General features: G+C 40.4%; 1 protein-coding gene and 1 pseudogene across 1 annotated transcript; one reads left to right on the plus strand and one right to left on the minus strand.

The window, feature by feature from the left end:
• The first annotated feature begins 8,827 nt into the window (after positions 1–8,827).
• On the plus strand, positions 8,828–12,397 carry LOC121792309 (protein GLUTELIN PRECURSOR ACCUMULATION 3-like). The gene is made up of 9 exons (XM_042190202.1): positions 8,828–9,142; positions 9,761–10,288; positions 10,394–10,459; positions 10,558–10,724; positions 10,826–10,961; positions 11,045–11,141; positions 11,240–11,640; positions 11,722–11,826; positions 11,966–12,397. The coding sequence occupies exons 1-9, from the start codon at positions 8,990–8,992 to the stop codon at positions 12,224–12,226; spliced, it is 1,914 nt and encodes a 637-aa protein (XP_042046136.1). The 5' UTR covers positions 8,828–8,989; the 3' UTR covers positions 12,227–12,397.
• Positions 12,398–19,835: 7,438 nt separating this feature from the next.
• LOC121764861 lies at positions 19,836–21,883 on the minus strand (annotated as a pseudogene).
• Positions 21,884–22,119: the final 236 nt, after the last annotated feature.

The raw sequence follows: 22,119 nt of genomic DNA on the forward strand, positions 1-22,119 counted from the left end.
TCCATCAATGTGCAAAAAAATCATTTTTAATTATGCTTAAAATGACATATTCCCTCATTTCTATGTTACTCACTTTTTGTTTTCGATCCTAAATTTAGGATTGAATAACTAGTTTAATTAAATTAGCATTTCCAGTGTAATATGAGAATATTTAATTAACTCTAATATCTTAATTAAAATATAAATATTATAAATAGTTTGAAACAAATCGAAACTTTGAGTGGCTTGAGATCAAGGTGCACTATATTTATTTTCTTGAAAATTGAAAATTCATAGTAATTTAGTACTCAATTTCAATTTCAAATACCTAAACTTTAGGGTGTGTTTGGAAACATAGAATTGGAGCTACGGAATTGGAATTGGAATTGGAATTGGATGCTCCAATTCCAATTCCATTGTTTGATATCACAAAAATTTAGAGAATTGCAATTGAATTATAATTCCAAGTTTTTTAATTCCATAATTTGAATTCCATATCAAAAGTAGAAAATTGGAATTCCAATTAGTCATAAAATTAGATAGCGTCACTATATACCATTACACACATTTCACATACACTACACAAATTTCACACACTTCACACACTACATAGATTTCACACACACTACACACATTTCACACATTTCACACGTTTCACACACTACACAAATTTCACACACTACAGACATTTCACACACTACACAAATTACACACATTTCACACACTACACAAATTTCACACATTTCTCGTACTACACACATTTCACACACTGCACATATTTCACACACTACACACACTACACAAATTTCACACACCTCATACTTTATACACATTTTACACATTTCAGACATCCAATTTTTGGACTTTTTTCAGTTTTAGATTTATTTTTGCCGGTCTGGATAAAAAAAAACTGAAACTTTTCAAAAGTTTAAACTTAATCAAATTTGAAAATTTAGTGTGTGAATAGTGTGCGTATTTTGGGTATAGTGTGCGTAGTGTGTGTATTTTGTGTAAAATTTGTGTCGTGTGTGTATTTTGTGTATAATCTGTGTAATATGTGTATTTTGAGTATAGTGTATGTAGTGTGTTTATTTTGTGTATAGCGTGTGTGTATAGTGCGCAATGTGCGTAGTGCAACGTGTGTTTATTTTGTGTATAACGTGTGTGTATAGTGTGCAATGTGTATTTTGTGTATAGTGTATGTGTGCACAAATTATTCAAATTCAATTTCATATCAATTACTTCAATAGGATTTGAAATTGAATTAGAATTCAATTTATGTAGAATTCTAATTTGTATTCAATTTGAATTCAGTATACTACACGGGCTCTAAAATTATTAAAAATAGATTGTGATTGGGCTCCGAAATCCGCAGTTTGAAAATTGATGAATTAAAATTAGGTTGATGGAGCATGAGAGATCGCACCTGCACAGACGCATACACCCACCGTCACGTCACATGAAGCAATCCACTAAACCACTGCTACCGTCATCTCTATCTATATCTCTCTCTCTCAACATAAAGGTCGCCCGTGTTTATCGCGCTCTCTGTCTTTTCTGTCATACTTTGGCACAGTTATATCATTCTAAACTTAAACAGCATTTTTATACAATGCTTTTCAACTTGTCTTTGTGCCATACCAAAAACTGTTTATAAAATTATACTTCTCCCCAGTTCTATTTTCGACAGTTTCTAGCTCATATATACTTCTTCTATTTCAATCTAAATGAGACGTTCTTAGTCCATCCACAACGTTGTTCCTATACCGTTCCTTAAACTACTATTTGCGGGCCACACTGTACTTTTTTACTCCATTCTTTAACTAAGGAACGGAACCTGCAACCCTCCGTTCCTTAACCGTTCCTTAAATTACTATTCATTCAATTTCATTTTTTTTATTTCCAACCCAATTCAATTTAAATAAACACACTTTATTAAAAAAACACAACATTAAAAAAAATTTAAACTTTTAGAAAAATAAAAAACACACAATTAAAATCCTAAAAAAATAAAAAGCACACAATTAAAATCCTAAAAAAATAAAAGTACACAATTTTAATAATTTCATCCGCCAAAGTTTGCTCAAATGTGCTCAATTAGATCATGTTGGAGTTGGGTGTGTGCGCTATAGTCGCGTGTCCATGCACGAATAGATAACCGTTCTTGTATAGACGGATGCGCTCCACTTCGAGGCGGACTACTTGCGGTTGAGCTTTCGGGGGATTCGTCGTCGAACCAACTTCCCGCCTCGCGTCCTTCGTCTTGGACAATCATGTTGTGAAAGATTATGCACGTATACATGATGTCGACCATGTTCTCCATGAACCACGTACGAGTCGGGGCTTTGATGATGTTGAAGCGCGCTTGGAGAACCCCGAACGCCCTCTCCACATCCTTGCGAGCGGCCTCCTGCTTCTGCGCAAAAAGAGCATGCTTTGGGTTCGCAGACCCACTGAACGTCTTCACGAAGGTAGGCCACTTCGGGTAGATGCCATCGGCGAGATAGTAACCCATTTTATAAAGCCGGTTGTTGGCGACGAAGTTGATGGCCGGCGCTTTACCATCCAAAACTTCGGTCAAGAGGTCGGACTGGTGGAGCACGTTTACGTCGTTGTTCGACCCGGGGACCCCGAAGTACGCGTGCCAGATCCAAAGGCGGTAGTCGGCAACAGCCTCAAGTATAACGGTTGGGTGGGTGCCTTTGTGGCCGCTCGTGTAGGACCCATTCCACGCCACCGGGCAATTCTTCCATTGCCAGTGCATGCAATCGACGCTGCCGAGCATCCCGGGGAATCCGTGCACTGTTTCGTGAAGGTCGAGCAGGAACTGACAATCGGTCGTGCTTTGCCTCCGGAGAAATTCGTCGGTTAAGGCTGCGCGGACGCCTTTGCAGAATTTGAGCAAGCACATTCGCCCAGTGCTGTCTCCGATGTGGAGGTATTCGTCGAACATGTCGGTCGTTTGTCAAGTCGCAAGCTGGCGGATTGCTGCAGTACATTTCTGCAGCGTCGTGTGGCTGGGACGGCCGACCGCGTCGTACCCTTCTTGGAAGAACTCTTCCCGGGCTGCCAAAGTATTCGCGATGTGGAGAAATAAAGGTTTCCCCATGCGGAAACGGCGACGGAAGTACGTATCTCCCCAAACCGGGTTATCGCAGAAGTAGTCGCGTACTAACCTTGCAGCGGCTTCCTCCCGGTTACGATGGATGTACGTACGGGAGCGTCGTTGGGGCGGCGCGGCTTCTTCTGCCTCCCGTCGTCGATCTTCTTCAAGTGATTGTTGCAATATTTGACGCATTTGTTCAAAAGGATCCATTAGTTTGATTAAATTTGGGAGAAGGAAAGCAGAGTTGATTTGAGATGAAAATTGGGGTGGAAATAGAGAGGAATAAATGTGTGTTTGTGATTGAAATGAGTATGAAATAGGAGTATTTATAGAGTAAATAAATAAAAAAATAAAAAAAATACAAAACGGATATAAAAAACGGTCACATTACCGTTGCAAAAAAATTTTTTTTTATTAAATTCGAATTTAAAAAAAAATTGAATTATTGCGTCACCGGGACGAAGCCCACTCGCGGGGCAGCGAGTGGGCTTCACGCGTCGAATGGGAGGCCGCCACGTTGCCTCGGCGCGTGGTGGAACGTTTCGTTCCGCGTTCCTCCAGAACGGAACGCGGCACGGCATAGGAACGGCATGGGCACGGAATGGCGACGGAACGAAGCCTGCAACACGTGCAGCCTCGGAACCGTTCCGCCGGAACGGCATAGGAACCGCAACGGCACAGCGTTGCGGGTGCCCTTATAATTTATCACTATTTGCCTCAAGACGAGTTTTAAAATATATTTCATTTGTCCTCACTCTATTTTTTTTTCAACAAGAGTTTTAAAATATATCTCAACTAAGTTGAGTCGTATTCCTTTTTTGAATGTCCCAATTAAATTGAGTCATTTTCCTATTTGACAAAAAACAAAACATCCCGTCACTTTTTACTTTAATACATCACATAATTTACTCTCTCTTATCTTTCCTACTTCATGCTTCTCTCCTACCTTTCAATACAATTTCTTAATCTCCGTGCCCAAAAATTTGGACTCAACTTAGTTGGGCCGGAAAGAGTATAATAGAAAGCGAGTTAGAAAAAAATAGTAATGTTTTATTTTTATATATTAGTTTTATAACAAAATGTGAGTGATAATTAGTTAGTGGAATGTGAGGTTCACTACAAAAAATGATAAAAGTGAAAGGTGATAAAATTTTAGAGACATATGAAAGTGGAAATAAGTGACAAATTTTCAGGGACGAAAAGAAGAAGTAATATATTTTTCTTATCTCTCATAATTCCTTCTTTATTTTTTTATTCTATTTTATATTTATAATAGTATAATTTAATTTATCAAGTACTACTATGTAAATGAGTGTTTCAAAATAAGAGCACCCGCAACGCGGGCCGCGGGCATTCCGCTTTTCGTTCGTTCGGAACGAAACTGTAGCGGAACGCGTTACGGCGCTGCGTTTCGTCGCGGTTCCGTTCCCACGCCGTCCGGGGTGCCGTCGGCACGAGACGCGGCACGGTCTGTGCCGCCACGCACCGAGGCGACGTGGCGGCCTCCCATTCGACGCGTGACGCCCACTCGCTGCCCCGCGAGTGGGCGTCGTCACGGTGACGCAATAATTTGTTTTTTTTAATTCGAATTTAATAAAAAAAAAAATTTCAACGGTATTGTTACCTTTTTTTTGCCGTTATTTATTTATTTTTAATTTATTTACTCTATAAATACTCCTATTTCATACCCATTTCACTCACAAACACACATCTATTCATCTCAAATCCTCTCTATTTCCACCCCAATTTTCATCTCAAATCAACTCTGTTTTTCTTCTCCCAAATTTAATCAAACTAATGGATCCTTTTGAACAAATGCGTCAAATATTGGAACAATCACTTGAAGAAGATCGACGACGGGAGGAGGAAGAAGCCGCGCCGCCCCAACGACGCTCCCGTACGTACATCCATCGTAACCGGGAGGAAGCTGCCGCAAGGTTAGTACGCGACTACTTCTGCGATAACCCGGTTTGCGGAGATACGTACTTCCGTCGCCGTTTCCGCATGGGGAAACCTTTATTTCTCCACATCGCCAATACTTTGGCAGCCCGGGAAGAGTTCTTCCAGGAAGGGTTCGACGCGGTCGGCCGTCCCAGCCACACGACGCTGTAGAAATGTACTGCAGCAATCCGCCAGCTTGCGACTGGACAAACGGCCGACATGTTGGACGAATACCTCCACATCGGAGACAGCACTGGGCGAATGTGCTTGCTCAAATTTTGCAAAGGCGTCCGCGCAGCCTTCACCGACGAATTTCTCCGGAGGCAAAGCACGACCGATTGTCAGTTCCTGCTCGACCTTCACGAAACAGTGCATGGATTCCCCGGGATGCTCGGCAGCATCGATTGCATGCACTGGCAATGGAAGAATTGCCCGGTGGCGTGGAAGGGGTCCTACACGAGCGGCCACAAAGGCATCCACCCAACCGTTATACTTGAGGCCGTTGCCGACTACCGCCTTTGGATCTGGCACGCGTACTTCGGGGTCCCCGGGTCGAACAACGACGTAAACGTGCTCCACCAGTCCGACCTCTTGACCGAAGTTTTGGATGGTAAAGCGTTGGCCATCAACTTCGTCGCCAACAACCGTCTTTATAAAATGGGTTACTATCTCGCCGATGGCATCTACCCGAAGTGGCCTACCTTCGTGAAGACGTCCAGTGGGTCTGCGAACTCAAAGCAGGCTCTTTTTGCGCAGAAGCAGGATGCCGCTCGCAAGGGTGTGGAGAGGGCGTTCGGGGTTCTCCAAGCGCGCTTCAACATCATCAAAGCCCCGGCTCGTACGTGGTTCATGGAGAACATGGTCGACATCATGTATACGTGCATAATCTTGCACAACATGATTGTCCAAGACGAAGGACCTGAGGCGGGAAATTAGTTCGACGACGAATCCCCCGGAAGCTCAACCGCAAGTAGTCCGCCTCGAAGTGGAGCGCATCCGTCTATACAAGAACGGTTATCTATTCGTGCAATAACACGCGACTCTAGCGCACACACCCAACTCCAACATGATCTAATTGAGCACATTTGGGCAAACTTTGGCGGATGAAATTATTAAAATTGTGTACTTTTATTTTTTTAGGATTTTAATTGTGTGCCTTTTATTTTTCTAAAAGTTTAAATTTTTTTTAATGTTGTGTGTTTTTTAATAAAGTGTGTTTGTTTTTTAATAAAGTGTGTTTATTTAAATTGAATTGGGTTGGAAATAAAAAAATGAAATTGAATGAATAGTAATTTAAGGAACGGTTAAGGAACGGTTAAGGAACGGAGGGTTCCAGGTTCTGTTTCTTAATTAAAGAATGGAGTAAAAAAGTACAGTGGGACCCTCAAATAGTGGTTTAAGGAACGGTATAGGAACGACGTTGTGGATGGCCTAAGGGATACGAGGATATTCAAGTGCATATTGTGTTAATGTTGTAGACTTATTAAGCTACCATCATTTATAGAGTAGGGGTAATATACTTAACTGAACATATTACGTCATTTTAGTCATAGCTACTCCATAGTGTATTTCTGATAAATTACATCAAGGCCGTCAATGCGCCATTGATTATTTGATTGATTGACATGTAAATACATTTAGGGCTATGCTCCTGCGCACATTTTAATTTGCCCTCCAATTTTTATTTTATTATTGTAAAAATAAAACTATTTATAATTTTGTAAATTGTTATCTTAAAATTAATACTAATATCTTATGATTTCAAACCATGTGGTAAATGTTAAAAAAATTAATTTGCCAAAAGGTATAATTAATCTGTTAGAACTATTCTTTATTAGACAAAAATTTAGAATGTGAAATTGACACGAGACCACAACCGAAACCAATCAATGCGGATGGTGATAGAATTCAACTTAGGTAGTAGGTACTGTTATAAGATTAGTTCAAAAAATAAAGTATTTATAAAATGCCTCAACTAGTCCACTCATAATAATGGGCCTCCACCATATATTAATCCATCCGTTTCATTAAAGTGGTCGAATATCTTTTAGGCACAAAATTTTAAAAATTGATATTTTATTGAATTAGATTGAGAGAGAATTAAATTGAAAAAGAAAATTAGATTGAGAGAATTAAATTGAATTAGATTGAGAGAGAATTAAATAGAAAAAGAAAAAGAGAATTAAATAAAATAAAAGAAAATATATAATATTTTTTAAAATTAAAAACTGATAGTAATTTATATAATACTTAAGACAATTTAAAAATAGAATATCATATACTTGGCACTTGGCAGAATGGAGGGCGTACAAATCAAACAATTTAGTTCTTAATTTCTACAAACTGTGTCACCTATGAACTAATTACGTTTGAGCCCAAAAAAGGAAAATTAGTGGCTAAAAACTTAGATAAAGCTAGTCAAGATTTCCCACTGAACAGCTAGCTAATTTAGATGGGAGATGCTATTCAGTATTGTCATATTGTTGCCAGCTGTGATTTTATTTTAACTGAAAAATAGTTTATTTAATACTAGCCCTGTCAAAAATTCAGTTAATTTAATGAGCATAAAACAAATTGTGACAATTTTATACCGGACCCAATTAATAATTATGGTGAATACATTCTTTCACACAAAAAATTTTAAAAACAAAAACTAAAATACTCTTTATTTTAATATAGCAATAATTTATAATTTATAATTTTTTATTATTATTGTTATTGTTATATGTTTATCAAATATTCCCTTGCTCTTTTTCGTAGTAGGATCTTTTTTTTAGTGTAAAGATTAAGGAATGTGCTTAGTGAATTAAGAATAAAAAATAAAGTACGTAATAGATTAAATGTATTAATTTTTGTCAAAAAAACAATACTCCAACTCATTTACTATAATACATAATTGTAAATAGAATATGACTCAACTCTTTTAAGATAGAGAAAGTATTAATTTATTCTATATGGATTTTTATTTGGATTTTCTGGCCATATAACAGGCCGGTTCAATCCGATCCATTCCATATATATATTCTTACTAATAATAATTTAATTAATTAATTAATTTATTTATTTATTTATAAATTGTGTATTAAATTGTAATCTTTTAAAAGTTTATACTACAATGTTAAAGGAATTATTTAGAATTTTTGGGTATATAACGGGCCGAGTCGGTCTGGTTCAGGCCAGTCCACATACAGACTCTCCAATCGAAATAAAATAAAAGGACCAAATTTTGAGAAGCGTAGGAAAAGAGCGCTCACTCCAATTCCCAAAACTGGAAATAATAGAAATAAAAAAAAAAACAAAACACACAGCCCCCACGCTTACTAGAGAAAAGCACCTTGAGAAATACACACACACACACACACATTGATTAATGAATAGCAATAGTTGATACACATACACATCCATCTACACCGCCTCCTCTCCTCTGCAACCCAAATTTTACTCCCATCAATCCCAATACACTCTACACACACTGATCAATCTCTTTCTCACACACAAAATAGATAGAGACCAAACAAGTTGCCATCATTTTCAGTTGGCCACCCCCAGGAAAACCCAACAAACTAGTAATTAATAACCATTAAACATGTATATATTGGAAACTACACACTTTTAGTTTGAGTTTGAGAGAGAGAGAGAGAGAGAATTTTTAGTAACATCAATGACATGCATGTTTATGAAGGAGTCATTTTCTTTAAGCTGAGAAGGATTATGTTCAAATAATTGGGAAGAGTAAAATTTTAGTATATTTTTACTTAATTAATTCATTACAATAAATATAGATAGATGGATGCGTTGGTGGTGGCACAGTGATTTGAAGTTGAAAGCGCCCATCTTTTCATGTCCATTGACACTGATAGTTGATATGTCTCCTGGCTTCTCAATTTGACCCTCTCTTTTTCTTTTTCTCTCTCCCTTCTCCCCATCATTGTCAAGCTATATACAAACACACTGCACAAACACATGAAAGAAGGCAAAATAAACTTGATGGAGTGTTTGGGTGAAGTTGCAAGAAATAATGCAATGTGGGTTTATCCAAAGATGATGGGTGCCAACCCTTCTGAAAGATGGGGACATTCAGCTTGCTACTTCAATGGCTTGATTTACATTTTTGGAGTAACTCCTCTCTTCTCTTTCTGTTTTCCTGTTTTTGCATGCTCTTTGTTTTACACATCATTCCCCTTCCTGCTTCCATTTTTGTACTTCTGCATCTTCTTCTGTAGATGGAATTTTGATGTTTGGCTTCTCTCTCTGTATATATAAACATATATACATATATGTGTGTGTGTGACAAAATAGCAGCTTCACTTTCTTGAATAACTGTGTATTGTTTCTCTTATTTTTGCTCATTTTGTCTCATGTTGCCATAATTTTATCTCATCTTTGAAAACACTTGTACATGAAAACTTATATAGTACATATATGAAGCTTGGAGAGAGAGGGGGGGGGGGGGGGGATTTACCTATATGTGAAATTGGTACGTAAACGAGTTTCAAATAAATTTTCAACCACTCTAGTATAGATATCAAGATGGGTGGTGGAGGGAATGATTATGATCATAATTCATAAAACTACTTTTGTTTTTCTTAGATTTTTCCAAAGATCTAATCTTTTTCCTATTTTTTGGAGGCTGGTGTTTTTTTTAGATGTTAATGCTTTCATTTTTGTGAAAATATGATGCAAATATAAATGAGTAATGCAATAGTGTGCATAAGTATTAGTGGTCTTATTCAGGGATGTCGCGGTGGCGTGCATTTCAGCGACGTGCTGGTGTGCAATCTCGCAACGATGAGCTGGAACGTCCTCAAGACAACGGGCCAGGGGCCAGGGCCGAGGGACAGCCACAGCGCCGTGCTTGTGGGCCACAAGATGCTAGTGTTTGGAGGCTCTAATGGATGCAGGAAGGTGAATGACTTCCACATATTGGATCTGCTCTCGAGGGAGTGGGCCCGCCCCGAGTGCCACGGAAATCCGCCTTGTGCTCGGGAGAGCCACACGGCCAACGTTGTTGGTGATGAGAAGATGGTCATCTTTGGGGGAAGTGGAGAAGGCGAGGCTAATTATTTGAATGACTTGCATGTCTTGGACCTCAACAGTATGGAGTGGTCTTCTCCCGAAGTGAAGGGGAGTGTACCCGCCCCTCGTGACAGCCACACCGCGGTGGCTGTTGGCCACCGCCTCTTCATGTTTGGTGGTGACTCTGGTTATAGATCTCAAGGAGATGTTAATGTTTTAGACATGAATAAAGTGGTTTGGTCTAAGGTATGCTCCTATTTTATATGATCTTCACTTCCTCATCATAAGCTTGAATATCAAGTACTACATGGAATGGTAAAACATTGTTTTGTTGTTTGATTTTCGTTACAGTTGGACACTCATGGAGCTTCACCCGGTGCTCGTGCAGGGCATGCTGCTGTAAGCATAGGCACCAAGGCAAGTTTTTCTTTGCAATGTGCTTCCTTTTCTTGAATTAGATTAAAGTTATATTAAGTCCTCTGTTTAGATAAGGAGCAATATGAATATATGTATAGGTGTATGTGCTCGGGGGAGTTGGTGATAAGCCATGCTACAACGATATATGGGTTCTTGATGTGATAACGTCTTCGTGGGTTCAACTGGATATCAGTTCACCGAAATCGCAAGGGCGATTCTCTCATACAGCCACTGTCACAAATTTGGGCATTGCCATATTTGGAGGGTGAGAACTTCATGCTAATACAACTCTAGGCTCGTTCGTCTCTCTTTGCATAGGAGTTTTAGTGATATCTCTTATATTCCATGATGGGATTTACGTTGCAGGTGTGGGGAGGACGAACGCCCTTTAAATGAATTACTCGTTCTGCAGGTTGACTCGCAAACGTGCAGGGCTTTTGGAAACACGTATAAAGAAGAAATTAAGAAGATTTCACTCACCAACAAAGCTGAGAGTAATTTGGTACTCAAGTTTGCTGTATATGCTTATTATACAAGTATTGAAGATCATATCTGTATGCTAAGATGTTGTGATTGTTTTCACAGAAGAAGACGATATTTGTAGGCGACAATGAAGATTCGACATCACAGCAAGTCGAGGAGCTTGAGCTCGTTCCAAAGCAGGCTTTTCGCTTGGGTTCTGGTAGGTTTCTCAATACATCTTTTCCCTCGGTCTCAAATCAATAAAGACCAAATCAATAAAGACCGGTAATTATAATCTTGTATTTCGATTTTTTGAAGGGAGGTTGCATCCCAAGAGGCGAAGAACTAGCAATTCAAAGCAACCTGAAGATACTCTGGAGCTCAAAGAACATTCTATTTCACTGTCACAGCAATCATCCCCGTCGTCCCAGTCTGATCACGAGCAGGCTACCATGCAGAAAAACACGGGCAACTCTTACTCTTCTCCCCAAGTTCACATGATGTTCAGGCAGAATGCGTCCGCTCCAAACTGTTTCCAGCCGCCTTCAAATCAGGCCAGCTCCAGGCACGCGGTTTCTAGAACTTTCCCGGAGATATATCCACCATTGGAGCATCCAAATCAAGTCAAACCGGAACATAAGAACGTGATCTGCAGTGATGCGTGTCGAGTAGAGTGCAATGCTGCAGAATCATTATCTCTAGGGAAAACAAGAAATCTGGTATAGTCCATCACACTTGCACATTTTTTACATAAAAATAGACCACTTGGTTCAATTAGTTACACCATTTTCTTGTGCCAGATGGGAGCAGAGGTACGAGGCCAGGTTGATGGGACGTTCGACTCAGGCTACCTCATGACTGCAACTGTGAACGGGAAAGTGTTTCGAGGGGTGTTATTTGCTGCAGTAAGCTCATTTCTCACACTTGCTAGTTTCTTGAATCTTAACGTTGGTGTTGGTGTTGGTGTTGGTGTTGGTGTTGGTGTTGGTGTTGGTGTTGGTGTTGGTGTTGGTGTTGGTGTTGATGTGTTTGCTTTTGATCAAGGGACCTGATCTTGTTACGCATGGCGCCACTCTCAGCCACCATCCTCAATCTTTCCCTCACGCTAGCAATGTACCAAACCATACCGTTCCCATAGTGGCGTTTCCAAGGCATCCGGTGAAGGTGGTTGGACACGTCTCGGAACAAGCTCAACTTAGAAGGCTGTCTCCACAGAGTATTGCGAAGGAGTCGAGGGCTAAAAGTGAGCTACAAGGTGTAGTCTTAACTCTAGCGAGTCCCGGGAGTGACCGCAGTAGGATTTAGAAACTCCCCTAGTTTTTGTGTTTTGTAAATTTTCTTGGTGTAGTGTTTTCTGTTTCAAGGATTACGTATAAAGCTGAGAGTGTTTGGATTGAGTTGGCCTGACATGTTACTAGGAGGACTACAATATTTTGATTTGGTGGAGTATTATAAAATTGGTCTATAAATTCTAAATCTTGGGATCAGACATCTCATGGGTTGTTAAATAACATATGATTTGATAGTAATTAACTTTGATTCATAGATCAAAAAATCATTATTTTATGATCTTAGATTAAAATATTTTCTTACATGTATAAATAAATATTGATGTGTATAAAATTCATTTCACAAATTTGTGATATTAAAAAATAATTTATATGTAGTGATTAAAATGTGAAAATATTAGTAGAAGAGAGAAAACAAGTACAGTACGTCTGATCTTCCCCTTCAATCTCTCCGACCAATTTTATAAGTAATTACTACTAATTAGGTTGAAAGGTGGATGGCAAAGTTGGTTGGTGGGTGGGTTGTGGACCTCCAAGGAATTGGGGAAAATAGGTGCTAATTAAATACTCCACTCCACTTAAGTACGTGGTGTGCAATGACTTGTTAATAATGAAATGAGAGAAAATAAATGGAGTAATAAGCAAGGGTAACTCACTTTAGACCATGTATTCTTTTCCATGTGAAAGGACTTCTTCCACGTCTCTAATAATATTGGTTATCTGGTGCGTCCCATCCCATGCTTGAGTTTGGATACTATTTTATTTAAAAATCTTTTAAATTATGAAACAGAATTTTACAAACAAATACTAGTACGTAATTTTGAAATTTAAAAGGGCAGAAAAAGAATATGAACTGTAGAAGGGTCAAAGCGTGAAACAACATCTAGTTACGTCTTCTCTGTGAGTCAGAATTGTGAGACTGAAAAGAAAAAAGAAGAGAAGTATGATGTTCCCAATAGAAATGGAAACAGTGAAGGAAGAGAAAAGAGATTTCGTCCTCCCGCGCAGGCCGCGGGTGGCTGCACCCATCCGATCAGTCGCTTCTGTCCACTCAGATTTGACACCTCTCCGACTCCAACGTTGCCACCCTCCTTTCATCCAATCTTCTTTCCTCTCTCTCTCTCAAATTATTGCACCCCACCATGCAAAGATTCCTCTTCATTTTCTTTTACATATACTTACTCCCCATTTTTGTGTTTTTTATACAACTCCTAGTTTTAGCAAGGCCATTCACAACGCTATTCCCCACCGTTTCTTAAACTATTATTTGCTGGCCCCACTGTACTTTTTTACTCCATTCCTTAACTAAGGAACAAAACCTGCAACCCTCCGTTTCTTATCCGTTCCTTAACCGTTCCTTAAATTACTATTCATTCAATTTCATTTTTTATTTTTATTTACAACCCAATTCAATTAAAACAAACACACTTCATTAAAATTAAAATAACATTACAACTTAAAATTCAAAAAAATAGAAAAAGACATAATTAAAATCCTAAAAAAATAAAAAATGACATAATTTAAAATACAATTTTATTGAGACAACCAAGAATGAGCTTGTCCCACATCGAAAGTGGAACATAAAACATTCAACGATGTCTCTATAAAATAGAGAAAACCAAGAATGAGTTTGTCCCACATCGAAAGTGGAACATAAAACATTCAAGGATGTCTCTATAAAATAGAGACAACCAAGAATGAGTTTGTCCCACATCGAAAGTGGAACATTAAATATTCAAGGATGTCTCTATAAAAGAGACAACCAAGAATGAGTTTCATAAATTCGCAAGCCCATCAAATATATATGGGCTAATACGAATTTCTAGTATTCATTTATTTGTAAAAATTGTTTTTAAATATAAAAAACAATTTTTATAAATAAAAAATATTTTTTTTAAAATTCATTTTTTTAAAAAAATGAATTTATTGCTTCAGCGTGACGACGCCCACTCGCGGGCCGGCGAGTGGCGTCACGCACGACGCAGGGTGAGCCACGTCGCCGAAGCGCGTGGCGGCATGGACCGTGCCGCGGGTCGTGCCGTCGGCACCCGGCACGGCTTGGGAACGACACGGAGACGGAACGCATCTCCGCAACGCGTCGCGAGCCGGTTCCGTTCCGCCGGCACGAAACGCGGAAAGCGGGCGGCCCGCGTTGCGGGTGCTCTAACAGACGGTAGTGCCCCTCCATCTCTGAAATTTTGTCACATTTCATTTTCTACCCTCATTTTAAAAAAATAATAATAAATAGTTACAGTGTAGGGGGTGAAGTAAGAGAGAGAATAAGGGCATCCACAATGGGGCGCCCTATGGCGCGCCACATCAGCAGTTTTATCCTCCTACCCCCACATGTAATAGGGCGCCCTAAGGCGCACCCTATTCATTTTATTTTATTTGAATATTTAAATAACAAAAAATTGGAAAAAAAACTTCATTTCATATATAAAAATTAATACATTACAATACGAATTAAAAAAAATACGCAAACTCAACGACGGCGGTTACGAGCCCACACTTCTTCAATCATGTCGTTCATGAGTTGCGCACGGTCTTGTTGGTTGCGCATTGAGGCCTGTTTAGCTAGAACCTAGTCGTAGCCCGACGGCAATCCTCTAACGGGGGGCTCGGTCGCCGTGCTGGACGAGCTAGATGCACCGTCATCATCATTCCACTCGGTTATGCTCCCACCTTCATGCTCGACTATCATGTTGTGCATGATAATGCACGCATACATGACGTCGGCGATGATTTCCTTGAACCAAAGACGAGTTGGCCCTCTCACAACGGCTCTTTATACTGCTCTTAAAACTAATATATATAAGTGAGATTCATAGTCAACTAACTTATTCCAACACTTTTCTTTATACTGCTCTTATAACTTGTGTCCATATCAAATGTGACTTATATTGTGAAACGGACGGAGCACCGTTGATGAAGCACCGTGAGGAAAATTTCCCAATCATAATTTGTGAATGAAGCATTTAGTTTACTCATAATAAACAATTAGGTAAAGAGAGACATCGTGCTTTTTTGTAGAATCGTACATGTTTTATATTTGTGTATAAGTAACATTGATTAAAGTGGACTATACATTGGGAGATATCATGATTTTCTAATTTAACCATTCACTATATGCGAGTCAAAGTGGGTGATCCAGATCATTATTTTGAAAGGTGAAATTATGCTTTCTTAGACATAAAGACTGACAATTGGAGTGCGAAAAAAAATCTTTAACAACAGATGAAATCATAATTTCATAACAAAGTTTTTTGAAAAATCCTAGAACGTGACGTTCCACGTCTTCTTCTTCTTCTTTATAGGTAATGCCCCCAACGTAAATGTCAATTATGTCATGGCAATATTTATTTTTCAACTTTGTTAGTTTATTCTCATTCACAGGTTGAGTAATGGATATTTTCCAAATAGAATGGATTTCGTGAGTGATTGTTAGGAGTATCCCTCCCTTAACGAAGAACTTCTGTCAAATCACACACGAATACCATAAATCCGGCGCCTTCATTGCGAAGGTCGGCGGCTGATTGCTAATCTGGTGCAGAGAGCTTTCTCCATCGGCAGAGAGTTAGGTTTTCACGAGTATTACTCAAGTAATTTGTGCAATTAATTCTTCATTCATAAAAAGACGGAACAATGGATAGCTATTTTATAATCATCGGACCCTAGGGTTGGTTCGACCTATCCTAAGCATAGGGAAAGAACCAACAAAGAAAACTCGACGGAGCTTATAAAACGCTCGACTCAACAAAAGTTTAAAATAAATTAAATTACAATATTGTCTCAAAAATAAATATAAAAATAACTAGAATAACTAATTGAATTATTCGCCTACTTGGCGACATAATTCAGCAGGCTGTTTCGAGGCTTGAGCTGGTCTCTTGGCCTCAAGTTCCGGCTCGTCGTCGCTGTTGCTACCGGTTCTTCCGTCTCCGCTCCAGTCTCTTCTTCCCCCGGTTCCTCCTCCTCGGCTGGCGCGTTCATCACCCCATCGCCAGCCGCCTCCTCTGCTGTAGTCTCCGTCGACGGTGGCGGTGTGTTCGTAACAGTGATCCATGAACTATGCCATTTAAATTTACAAGGTCCCTGGAAAAATTATCACTAGTAATCCTTGAACTAATTGGTATAATCAACTTACAACGTTTAAGGTCATTTGTCATTTTTATAGTACTCCATTATTTTTTTCGGACCAACATGCCTCCAAAACTCCTAAAGTACTTTAGATTTAATATACTGAACTAACAAATGAAGGATCTACATATGGCATTTCGAACGCCAAATGTTCCTGAGTTAAAATAAAATATAGATATCACATGAATCTATTTATATCTATAATCAAATTTCAGATTTTTTTACTATCTCGGGTCTTTTATGCCCTTTGTATCTCTTGATTTTAGTCTTTCTCATTGATATTTCATAGGGGTGGGAATACGGATATCGGATATTGGGTTTACCCGTACCCAACTCGATACCCGCCGGGTATTGGGTATCCAATATCTACTTTTATGGGATTGGGTATGGAATTGGGTATTGAAATTTAAGATAATTCGGGTATTGGGTAACTCGAATGGGTATCGGAAATTACCCGAATACCCAATTTATTATTTTAAGTATTTTTATAAATTAGGTTTAGTCCTTTCGGGCTTCAAAAGCCGGGCTAATTTATTTACTAATTATAACTTTCTCTAAACTTATAGTATAAATAAATCAATCTCTCTTATTCTAGGTCATTGCTTCTACATTTTAATTAAATGTGTAACTTTTACTATTTTACTTATATAACCAATCCTCATAAATATAATCGTGTACTTTAAAATAGTAGTGACCCATTTTTTATAGTAAAATAAAAGTAACCAATCGGAGTACTACACAATAAATGCAACATTAAAGATATTAGTCTATTTAAATATTTTCTATAGTTATATAAATATAATTTGAATTTTTTTATTAGTTATTAATACATGTAAAGAGTCTGGTATTTGGGTACCCGATTCGTCGGGTTTGGATACCCGGGGTGGGTATTGGATTACCCGAAAATATATCGGATCGGGTATCGGGTAGACATTTTAGATGATTTTCGGATTTGGATACCTGATTTTTTCGGGTCGTGTATCCACATCCCACCCCTAATATTTCATACTCGATTTGTGACCTATGTTTATTAGATACCCTATATGAGTATTTAATTATTTGACACATTTATATTTTCTTCTTTTTTTATTTCCTTTTCTTATACTACATCAAACAATATAAACATAGTTCATCTCTGCAAAATTTAAATTCTTTAAAAAAAATTTATTTGTCGTATAATTTATGAACCAATGACTATTATAACTTAAAAACCAAATCATATTAGCTCTAGTCTATCTGTTTATCGATCTAGTCTAGAAGCAGAAAACCAAATCCTCTCCCTCACTCTTACCGCTTACTGTTAGAATTATATCTATAGCCCCAACCACAAACCCAACATTCTAGCAGGCTCACGGGCCAAATTGTCCTGCATTTCTTCGTAGTTACACTGTCACAGATAAATGGGCTTCAGGCCATCCACAATAACCGCCCAGCGACCGCCCAGCCGAGCGCCGGCGCTGGGCGGTTCGCTGGGCGATCTATTGCAGCCGCCCAGCGGGCGATTGGAGAGAGAAACCGCGCAGCGCTGGGCGGTCGCGTGGCGCTGGGCGGTTGGCTGGGCGGTCCGTTCGGCGCTATTGCAGCGCCCGGATCGCCCAGCGCACCGCCTAGCGCGAAAATTAATTTTTTTTTCCGACACTATATATACGCGCTTTGCTCGTCATTTTCATTCGCACCACTTGTTTTAACGAGTACTCTCTCTATCTTAATTTCTGTTCAAGATCAACAACGGGAAATGGATCTCAACAACGAGCCTAGTTCCGGGAGTAGCGGGTCACAAACTCCGACGATCCCTGTGGGAAGTGGATGGGGTCAGGTGCCCGGGTACTACAACATGTACCCGTGGCAGCAGATGATGCCCGGGGCCCCAATGGGGGGGAGTCCGCCGGGGGGGTTTCCGCCGATACCGGGGTGGGTACCCGGGATGCAGATGATGCCCGGGGGAGCACCGGCGACACAGTGGACTCCGGGGGTCGTACCGGCGACACAGTGGACTCCGGGGGTCGTACCGGCTACACAGGGGACTCCTGGGGGGTCCCCGGCGACGGCGGGGGATGTCTATCGCCCCAGTTTTGATTTTCGACTGGGTCTTCGCACACATCGACCCAAACACCCTTGGGGTTTGATAGTTTCTCCTTAGATGAGTTGGGGTTTGATACTCTCGGAGCTCCGGAGACTCTAGTTCAAGGGGGGGGCAATGCCGGGGAGTGGCGCCCCAAAGAAGAAGGGCAAGAAGGTCGGCGAGTCGTCGCAGCCGGGTGAGGAGGAGGTACGGAGGAGGTGGACGGACGACGAGAACGTCGCGCTCAGCAAGGCGTGGGTGAGTGTTTGCGACGATCCTCTCGTTTCGAACGAGCAAAGGATCGTCAACATGTGGGGCAAGATAGCAGCAGCCTACCAGAGATTTTGCCCGGAGGGGAGGCCCCGCAACGGGGAGGATTGCCGGAAGGGCTGGAACCGAATCAGGGCGGCGGTCTCCCGATTTTCGGGTTTGTACACCAACGCACTCCGCATGATGAGCAGTGGCCAAACGGAGGATGACTGCAGGAGAATAGCGGAGAAAGCCTTCCCACTGAAGGGTTTATACAAGGACTTCACCTACTGGAACTGCTATCTTGTACTGAGCGAGTCCGAGAAGTTCCGAGTAGGTGTCGACTCTGGCTGGCCGAAGAAGCAACGACTGAACTACACCGGCGATTACAGCGGCAGCAGCGGAGGTTCCCACGACCTCCCCGAGACGACGCAGGAGTTCCCCACGCCGCGTTCGGTCGGTGGCCGACCTCGCCCGATTGGGCGCAAGCGCGCTCAGCAGGCGGCGAGAGGGAACGCCGGGGCTTCCCAGGAGGTCCAGTCGGCATCCCCCCTTGGCCAATCCACCCAGGAGCTCAAATTCTTCGCTCGCGCCCAAACGCGCGCTCAGTTGATCAAGACGATGGCCGAATGGCGGGTGGCGACGGATCCCGTGGAGAAGAGCGTGCTTCAAACCTTGCTCATGAGCCTGCAGGACGAGTTGGAGGCTATACGGAGGGAGACCGGTGGCGGCGACAGCGGCGTAGGCGGCGGAGGCGACGGCGATGGTGGCGGCGGCGATGGTGGCGACGGAGGCGACGACGACGGAGACGAGGAGTGAATTGTCACTCTTTTTTATTAATGTATTTTTTTTTAAAATTAATGTACTTTTTTTAAATTATTGTACTTTTTAAAATTTTAATAGTATTATTAAACTTTTCCCGTATATGTCTCGTAAATTAAATTCCGTATATTGTGTGATTGTTAATTATGTCATTTTATATAATTGTTATTAGTGATGTGGCTATTGATGTGGCTGGGCTATTTATGATGTGGTTAGGCTATGGCTGGGCTATTTATGATGTGGCAGAAGAATTTTTAGTGCTGATGATGTGGCAGTGGCTAGGCTATGGCTGGGCTATTGCTGGGCTATTCCTATTGTGGATGGCCTCAACTATTTTATGCAAAAGACATCCTTTTCCAAGGCACTATTTGCGAATATAGTAGGGTTACTAATAATTTAATGTTGATTGAATACATAATCTCAATAAATAAGTTCAACTGCAGCACAAAAGAAATGAAGCAAGAAATAAACATCGAAAGAACCCATTACCACATCCACTAAAATGCAAGAGATTCGAAACGTGCTTAGCTTCCCGCTTCAGTAGCTTTGATGTACGAAAGTAAAGATTCAGAGCTCAGACGGTTGTGCTTCTTCATGCTCTCGATGAACTTCGCACCCCTCTCTGCATCACTCTTCTCCTCAAAATAACTGATAAATTTTTCAACAGTTTCATTATTGGGAAACCACTTACTGTCCCGCGATTTCGCCCTTTCTAATCCATTATCCAAATACTCAAGAGCCAAATCTATCTCAGAGTTCTTTAAGCATAGAGATGCAAACAGCTCCATCGTCTTCAAATTTGGAGTGGACCCTCTGTCTGTCAACCCCTCTGCCAGTCTTTTGTAGAGCAAAGTAGCTTCTTCAATCATGTCCCTAGAGATGTAATATTCCAGCACCACATTTGGTAACCGGTAATCATACAAGGTGCAGCCTTCTTCCCACTCTTTAAAGATCTTCTCAAGGTTTTCCTGATTCCCCATTTTCGAAAGAGCCAAAAGCATGAAAAGATAACTAGTGTTAGAGGGTTTTGGTTCGTCCAACTTCAGAGCCTCCCATGCTCTATTAACCCCAGGCAGATCATTCATCAAAGAGTACAACCTCAAGCGGGTACGACAAGCTTCCCTACCAGTATTTTTCTTAACTTCCATCTTCTCCATCAGTTCAAGGAAAGCACTAGCCTTGTTGTGCAGCCCAGCATTGAAATATATGGTAGCCAGATTTCCATATGTAAACACATCGGGTTTGACATTAGAACTTTCCATTTTATCCAAAACTCCATCAATAGCATCTAAATTCTTCAGAGCAGAATGACTATTGATCAACATGTTGTAAGTATAAATGTCGGGAGCAGTATTCTTCTCGTCCATTTCTCCCACTAGAGAGACAACCTTCTCAGGCTTCTCCAAGTTATAGTAAAGTGAAAGCACATTGTTGAAATCTAGCGTGCTAATGTGATTCAATTCCTTGATCTTCTCAAAGGTCTCCAAAGCCTTGTCCAATACCCTCTCCCTGCAATAACAGCTGAGAAGTGCTCCATATGCTTTATTAGTTTTCTGTGAGAGACTATCAAAGTATTTTTTCCGCCAAAGCTACACCCTCAGTCTTTCCAAGGAGGTCAATGTGTATAGCTTGATCAGCTGCGGTCGGCGCAATATTGCTGGTTTCCATCCACTCGTACAACTGACGAGCGCAAATTGGATCAACATTTGCAAAACAGAGCATATGCATACTTACATGTTAAAGAGGTAAAATGAAACGAGGATGCAAATAAGATTCATACTGTTAAAGCATACAAGTTCAAGTAAAAGGAAAACGAAAAATATGTTATGAGATGATTTTTGCTACTTTCGTAACCCTAACCTTGTCAAACGCGAATAATTTCCTAATAACTCTACCAAAAATTTACCCCCATTATCAATATTGTTCAAAATCTACATTAACGATTCTTCTCCTATCGAATAATATCGCACAAAAAGTATAAGTTGGGCTACTGACAGAGTAGAGGCTTCTCGAGCAAAATTAGATTAACAGAGTGAGAGAAGAACCTGTAGTGCAGCTCGGTAGTTTTTCCGAGAGCGAAAGTAGCTGCTGATGTTGATAATATCGGCTCTCCTCACTATTTTTCCGCTACCAACCCATTCGTTCATGGCGTCCGCCACACTGGATTTGGCGCCGACCACTTTATAGAAAATAGTGTTTCGAGGTCTTGGTTGCTGCGCCGCCGTCGACAGAGACCGCGGAAGAGGAGATGGCGACGGTTTCCGGAGGATTAAACGGCTAATGGTTCTCATAATCGCCATCTCCGATGAGAAGACGAGGAAGACGGAATGAAGGGTTTAAGGGCAAGGGTTTTGTGCAAAGGAAATTAATTCAACACTCCACTTGCTAAAACTTCATACACTATTAGACTGAAAAAATCACAGTTTTTGTTTTATTTGCCCAATAATGTTATTCTTAAAAATTTCACTAAAATTAAATTAATTATTTCTAAAACAATTGATTTGTTCTCATTTTGCATAGGGAACCACCATATCTGAATTTAGTGATAATCAAAGCGAGCGTTTGAAGTGTACGTTATTGTCATCAAGTTCGTCGACATACAGGACATTCTCCCTACGCGAGTTGGAATGGAGAAA

The sequence above is a fragment of the Salvia splendens genome, chromosome 2 (assembly GCF_004379255.2).
Source record: "Salvia splendens isolate huo1 chromosome 2, SspV2, whole genome shotgun sequence".
Taxonomy (NCBI): Eukaryota; Viridiplantae; Streptophyta; class Magnoliopsida; order Lamiales; family Lamiaceae; genus Salvia; species Salvia splendens.

Excerpts from the sequence above, each read along its gene's own strand:
- LOC121792309 (XM_042190202.1), top strand. The coding sequence starts at position 8,990 with ATGAAAGAAGGCAAAATAAACTTGATGGAGTGTTTGGGTGAAGTTGCA. Across the intron at positions 10,289-10,393 it reads ATAAAGTGGTTTGGTCTAAG|TTGGACACTCATGGAGCTTC; the intron begins GTATGCTCCTAT and ends TTTTCGTTACAG. Across the intron at positions 10,725-10,825 it reads GGCATTGCCATATTTGGAGG|GTGTGGGGAGGACGAACGCC; the intron begins GTGAGAACTTCA and ends TTTACGTTGCAG.